The sequence below is a fragment of the Sapajus apella genome, unplaced genomic scaffold (assembly GCF_009761245.1).
Source record: "Sapajus apella isolate SASKATOON/1434 unplaced genomic scaffold, GSC_monkey_1.0 scaffold137, whole genome shotgun sequence".
NCBI lineage: Eukaryota > Metazoa > Chordata > Mammalia > Primates > Cebidae > Sapajus > Sapajus apella.
The window spans coordinates 1924678-1931735 of NW_022437077.1; the positions used below are offsets into that span (position 1 = coordinate 1924678).

The window sequence follows — 7058 nt, forward strand, 5'->3', positions numbered from 1 at the left end:
CCTGTAGTCAGATGAGTTTGGTTGAATTTATTTTATTTTGTTTTATTTTATTTTATTTTTATAGGGTATTGTTCTGTCCCCTAGGCTGGAGTGCAGTGACGCAGTCACAGCTCACTGCAGCCTCAAACTCCTGGCTTAAATCGATCCTCCTGGCTCAGCCTCCCGAGTAGCTGGGACTACAGGCATACGTCATCATGGATGGCTAATTTTTAAAAATTTTTTGTAGAGATGGGGTCTCAGTATGTTGCCAGGGCTGGTCTCCAATTCCTAGTCTCAAGAAATCCACAAACCTCAGCCTCCTGAGTAGCTGAGACTGCAAGTGTATGATGCAACACTCAGCTATGGGCTGAATTTTAGAGATAATCACTCTCTTTATAATTAGAAGAAATCTATGAAGACTGGGTAGCATATAGAATGGGTTTAATTTTTTGCTATCCTGTGAGATCTGTAAGGGATTTTGAGAAATTTTAGAAAGCAGTCCTCTAAGATCTCAAATTATCTCATAGCTAAATGTTGATTACAGTGACTGATGAGCTACTTTCCTCCTTTATCTCAGATTCATTTCACTTCTCTTTAGTAGGAAGGGATACAATTCATTTATTCTTTTCAGAGTCCCTTCATATCTTTAATCTCATAACGCTCTGAGAAAGGCTGACTTGTTAGTATCATTTCATTTCACAGCTGGGAAAACTGAGCTCCAAAGAGATTTGCTGAGAGCAGAGCTCTTCTTCAGCTTTCATTTGTTGAGGGAGTGCTTTCCCTGTGTCAGGCACAGAACAGGCACTGGGGATATAACAGTGTAAATATTTCGGGGAACTAAATATTGGTTGGTTGAATGAGCTGATGTTTTTTTTTTCCCCATTTATTTATTTTATTGCATTTTATGTTTTGGGGAACATGCAAAATTGTTGCATAGGTACACACGTGGCAGTGTGATTTGCTGCCTTCCTTCCCATCACCTACATCTGGCATTTCTCCCCTTGCTATCTCTCCCCAGCTCCCCACCCCCCACCGTCCCTCCCCTATTTCCCCCCAACTGACCTGGGTGTGTAGTGCTCCCCTCCCTGTGTTCATGTGTTCTCATTGTTCAACACCCGCCTATGAGTGAGAACATGCAGTGTTTGATCTTCTGCTCTTCTGTCAGTTTGCTGAGAATGATGGTTTCGTTTTGAGAAAGAAACTGCATTGAGCAATCAGCAGAGTTTCACAATGACTGAGAGTCCAGTAATGTGAGAATCAGAATTAGTAATGTGAGAATAGTGTGTATTACACAAAGTCTCAGCTGAGAGTCTGTATCTGGTTTCAGTTTGAGGTCCAGGTAGCACCTTTGTAATTGACTACGTCTTCCCCTCTCCAACTACAAGGCTAATGGCCTGGGGTCTCGTGATGTTTAGGGCTCAGCTGGATGCTGAGATGGCCTTATCAGCCAACCTCCCATGCCAACCTCTTCCCTTTCTTTCCTGGTAGTTACTGTGTTGGCTTCATAGCCTTGCCAGGAATAGGAAAGATAAACTATCTCCCTTCCTGCTATGCAGTAATAGCTGGGAGGGGCCAAGAGAATTCTGGTGGGGCCACACCCACTGCACTGGTGAAAGAATAAATAGTGAGGTTTGGCATTGGCCATCAGAGTCACTCCGCCTTCACCATGAAGTCCAGCAGCCTCTTCCCCATCGTGGTGCTTCTTGCCCTGGGAACCGTGGCACCTTGGGCTGTGGAAGGCGCTATAAAGTGTAAGGTGGAGTCACTCTGGTCCAATTGGGGCTGCAGGGTCAGAGGCAGGGTCTCCTGGTGGGGTAGGTGTGTCCCCTTTTGTAGGCTCTGATCCCTCAGCTTACTTTCAGGAGACCTCCTTGAGGGTGGGTGGAATACATATCTGGCTGAGCTCCAAGGTCTCTGCGAGGGTTTCTGAGCTTCTGGAAATGCTTCATTTTTGCAGCCATGCTGTCTGCCCAGGTCTCTCTCTCTCTCTGTCTCTCATACTCTGCATTCCTCCACTTCACCTGTCTGTGACTATTAAATTATTCATTTCTGACTCTGCTTCTTCTTTGTGTCTCTGCTTCTGCTCTTTAGTCTCTGTGTTTCTGCCTGGGGCCTTAGCTCTCAACATCTCTCATGCTGGTTCTATTTATCTTTGTTTATCTCTCTTCATCTCCATCATTCTCAGCCTTCCTCTCTGCCTGTGTTTAGCCTTGTTCTGCTCTGGTGTGGGAGACCTTGATTCGAAAGCTTCTGCCCTTTTCCTGGGTCTGAAACATCCCCTGTCCATGTGGCTAATTTAATCAAGCCCATCCATCCACCTGGAGATCAGGCAAGCATATCCCTTTGGGCTTTGTGGATGGCCACTGGGGTAAAGGTCTCTCCTCCTCAAAAGTGGTGCTTTGTCCAGGAGTCACGATGGCTCCTCAGGGCCCAGCCTCCTCCTGATCTCTTGACTTTCTCTTCAAAAGCCTTCAAAGCTGGAGTCTGTCCTCCTAGGAAATCTGCCCAGTGCCTTAGATACGAGAAACCCGAGTGCCAGAGTGACTGGCAGTGTCCAGAGACGAAGAGATGTTGTCCTGACGTTTGTGGCATAAAATGCCTGGATCCCGTTGATACCACAAACCCAAGTAAGCAGGTGGGGGAACTGGGTAGAGAGGAGTGAGCCTGGAGACACAGCATTAGGGGGATGGGACTGGGTGATGGATCCTGCCAGGCCTCCTTGTCAATCACTCAATGAATCACACTGCACTAAGCAGGAAGTTAGCCAGCAGCTGGTGAGGCAGCAGGCTGTCAGGAGGTCAGCCTTTCAGAGAACCATCTGGGCATTTAGATAACCAGGCAGTTGGAAGCCTCCCACCTAGTGAGCACTGGACGGCTGGCCACCTTCATCAATGGGGGCCTGATGTTCCAGGGGAGCCAGGTGCTATGTTTCAGGGGTGCCTTAGGGAGAAGGTGGTAGTGATAGAGGTGGGGAGGGGATGATTCCGCCCCCTGCTCGCTCTGCTCAGGCTGGAGCAGGAGCTCACTCTAAGAAATGGAGATGGGAGGGGTTGTGTAAAGTACAAGGCCTCTGACTGGTAGCTTCACTCTCACCCAGGAAAGAGAAAGGCTGGGAAGTGTCCAGCGGTTTATGGCCAATGTATGATGATTGACCCCCCCAATCACTGTGAGTTGGATGGCCAGTGCGAGCGTGACTTGAAGTGCTGCATAGGCATGTGTGGGAAAACCTGTGTTCCCCCTTTGAAAGGTAAGCAGGGGGCTAGGGCGCACTGAGCTCCCTCCCTCTAGCTCTCTCAGCCTCAACCCTCTGGAGGCCCAGGCATATGAGCAGGGTGAGTCCTGACCCCCTACCCCAAGCACAGCCTCTGTCTGACTCCTTTGCCCTTCAAGAGAACTGTTCTCCAGGTCTCAGGGCCAGGATTTCCATAGAATCACCTGTGGCTTTGATTCTATTCTAGTGTCTCTGGGTGGGGTTCCTGGGGAAGTGACTTTCTGAGTCTAAGTTTCTTTATCGGTAAAACAGACATAAAGAAATTGAAAGTGATTTGCTAAGCACTATGTGCACTAAGAATTTATTATTCAGGTTGTTTCCATCTTGTTTTCTGAGGTGAAATTCCGAAGGATCAGTGGAATTTGAGGATTGCCCAGTTCAATACTTTGAGTTTAGAGTATTATGGTGAAAACAGGACTTGTCTCCTGACACCAAGTCTCTTTCAACTATAGCACCATCTTGCTGTTTTGTCTGTCTCAGGAGGATCCTTGGGCAGGAGGGAGGATGTGGATACGATTTGGCTGGTTTCTATGCTGAAGCTCTTGCCTGATTTTCTCTCACAGCTTGATCCCTGACATGTGGAGGAGGCTCTGGAGTCCTGCTTGGTGTGGTCTGGGAATTCCTTTTCTACCCCCAGGCTTGGATGCCTGGGCACTTGAGAATTTGGTGCCACCACTGATATATCCTTTGGGGAAAGGCTTGACACACAGCAGGCTTTCAAGAAGTGCCAGTTGATCAATGAATAAAAAAAAAAGCCTATTTCTCTTTGTACATCCTGCTTCTGTGATTTATTGGGGTGTATGAGTGGGGTGGGAGGCTATGAGGGAAGGTCTGGATATGAGGCCTCCCTCGCCCTATGGATATGTAGTGGGAGGAAGAGGCTTAGGGACTAGGGGGACTTGAATTTATATCATGAGTCTGAAAGTGCTGTCTCTGTGATTTTGGACAAGTGATTTTATTTTCTAAATTTCAATTCTTTTGTCTGTGAAGTGGCAATAAAAGTCAGCTTCTCATAGCATTTGGAGCATTGGAGAATGCACTGTGTGTGTAATAAATTGACAATGTGACTAGGCCACAGCAGCTTCTCAAAAAATTGGGGCTCCTTGTTGCCTACTGGAGTGATTCTGAGTCTCTTTCATTTCCTCTGTCTCCCAAGACACTATTCTTTTCTGTTTTAAGATGAGAACGTTGTCACGATGGATAATATTTAGGACACACTATTGGCCATATCATGCAAGGGTAGTGGTGACCTTGACTCCATGGAGCAGGAGTAGCAGGAACTGGGACTGCTAAGAGCTGGGGAGCAGGCAGAGGGCCTTGCTCCACATTGTTCTGCCCTGTGGACTCCAGAGGAAAGAGACAACTTGATTAGATTTTTTAAAATATTGTAATTCAATCATTTCCTGGAAAAAGTCATTACACTGAAAAAAAAAAATCTTCCTTACTACTTTCGACCAATGCTCTAAGAGCAGCAACTGAATGTATTAAATTAACAATTCAATGAAGAGGAAAAACAGGGAGAGCCCATTTATTTATTTGATGAGTGTGGCAGTCACCCTCCACATTGGCCCCAGTGAGCTCGCCTCTTGGCATACACACCTTTGTGTAGCCCCCTCCTGCATTTTTCCATGGTTAGTCTGTGTGAGACTTAGTTATGTCCTCACGAAGTTAGATGGTAAAATGTTTTGGGGGCATTCTCTCTCTCCTCAATCACTTACTCTGGGGACATTCTGTTGCCAGGTCATGAGGACACTCAGGCCATCTGTTTAGCAGCCCACAGGGTGAGGATCCTACACCTCTGGCTAAGAGCCCATGAGGAATGGAGACCTACTCACAAACACATGAGTGAGTGAGGAGTGCACTTTTTAGTCTTGTTCTAGTCTTGTTTTGTTTTGTTTTTCTGAGACAGAGTCTCTGTCGCCCAGGCTGGAGTGCAGTGGCGTGATCATGGCTCTCTGCAGCCTTGAATTCCTGGACTAAGATGGTCCTTCTGCCTTTGCTCCCTGAGTTGCTGGACTGCGAGTGCACATCACCACATCCAGCTGATTTTTTTTGTTTGTTTGTTTCTTAGAGCAAGGCTCCATCTAAAAAAAAAAAAAAAAAGTCAAAGAAAGGCAGGATACCTGCTGTCTTTATACCACCTTAAGATTTGTAAACCAAAAATTAAGTCTTAAGCCCATTCCACCAACTGAGTAGACCTCCCTCTTGGCCAAGGACACTCCACGCAAAAACCTGAAAATCTGAATTCCCAGCCATGCTAGGAAGGGGTCGGACACACCTCCTGATTCCCCTCCCTTTTGGGGTTTAGGCACACCTGAGCAGCATTAGCCTTAATGCAGAGTTCATGTGACTGACAAGCAGACTCTCTGTGGCAGTAAGACCCCAAATTCCAAACAGACTCTGGTGTGGCCTCACATGACAGGTGGCAGACCCCGAAGGAAATCAAAATATTTTGCTCCAAACTATATTTCATTGACATATTTTGATATTGCCCCACAAAGACATCTTTTGTGGGGGATATTTGGATCAGTGGAGAATCTCCATTAATGTAGCCAGTCCTGTCTTTCTAGGCCTTTCCCAGATCTAAGGGAGATTAAATCAGAGTCTGGCACTTCCAAAGTCTGAAAAGAGACATTCACCTTCTATTCTCTCTGAAGACTGTGGCCTGGGAGGCTTCATCGGCATAACAAGACCCATGGCCTCCACAACCCCTTTATCTGAACCCAAGCCTTTCTTTCTACTGACTTCAAGTCTTTAAACAAAACTTAGCTCTTTCAACCAATTGTCAATCAGAAAATCTTTGAATCCATCTATGAGCTGTAAGCACCCCAACCTGGAGATGTGCAGCTCTCTAGGCAGAACGGATGTACACTTTCCATGTGTTTTTTTTTTCTTCTTCTTTTTTTTTCTTTTTTGAGGAAGAAAGAGAGAAAGAAAGAAAAAGAATTAAAAAAAAAAAAGAAAAAAAAAAGAATAAAGGAAAGGAAGAAAGGAAGAAGAAGAGGGAGAGAGAACAGGGGTGTTGCTTTATTGCCCGGGCTAAAATGCAGTCTAAAAATGGGTATGCCTGTAATTGTGTTTAATAATAGAGACATAAAAAAAAAATGAGGGAAGAAAATAATTAACAAGCAGCCAACCAATATTTCATTTAAACCTGTAAATACATGTGATGTAGTACTGATAAGAGTGTGTATTTTGTGTATTTAAAGTGGAGAGTTCTATGAATGTTAATTAAGTCTACTTGTTCCGGATCTGAGTTCAAGTCCTGAATATCGATGTTAACTTTCTGTCTCAGTGATCTGTAAGTCTCCCACTATTATTGTGTGGGAGTCCAAGTCTCTTTATAGGTCTTATATATCTGGGTATTTCTGTATTGGGTGCATATATATTTAGGATCTTTAGCTCTTCTTGTTACATTGATCCTTTTATCTTTATGTAATATCTTTCTTTGCTTCTTTTGATCTTTGTTGCTTTGAAGTCTATTTTATCAGCAAAAATTGCAACTCCTGCTTTCTATTTATTTATTTTTGCTCTCCATTTGGTTGGTAAATTTTTCTCCATCCCTTTGTTTTGAGTCTTTGTGTATCCTTGCATGTAAGATGGATCTGGATGTAGCATACCAATGGGTCTTGGCTTTTTTTGCCTGTCTGTGTCTTTGGATTGGGGGATTTAGTCGATTTAAATTTAGAATTAATAACAATATATATGAGTTTGATGATGTCATTTAATGTTGGCTGGCTGTTTTGCCCATTAATTGATGCAATTTCTTAATTATGTTGATGTTCTTTATTTTTTGGCATTTTTTAGA

At 44.6% G+C, this 7058-nt stretch overlaps 1 protein-coding gene across 1 annotated transcript; it reads left to right on the plus strand.

The window, feature by feature from the left end:
• The first annotated feature begins 1574 nt into the window (after positions 1-1574).
• SLPI (secretory leukocyte peptidase inhibitor) lies at positions 1575-4021 on the plus strand. The gene is made up of 4 exons (XM_032263590.1): positions 1575-1730; positions 2448-2606; positions 3077-3226; positions 3814-4021. The coding sequence occupies exons 1-4, from the start codon at positions 1646-1648 to the stop codon at positions 3816-3818; spliced, it is 399 nt and encodes a 132-aa protein (XP_032119481.1). The 5' UTR covers positions 1575-1645; the 3' UTR covers positions 3819-4021.
• The last annotated feature ends 3037 nt before the right edge of the window (positions 4022-7058 follow it).

Coding starts and splice junctions, on each gene's coding strand:
- SLPI (XM_032263590.1), top strand. CDS start 1,646: ATGAAGTCCAGCAGCCTCTTCCCCATCGTGGTGCTTCTTGCCCTGGGA. Junction 1,731..2,447: donor TGTGGAAGGCGCTATAAAGT/GTAAGGTGGAGT, acceptor TCTCTTCAAAAG/CCTTCAAAGCTGGAGTCTGT. Junction 2,607..3,076: donor CGTTGATACCACAAACCCAA/GTAAGCAGGTGG, acceptor ACTCTCACCCAG/GAAAGAGAAAGGCTGGGAAG.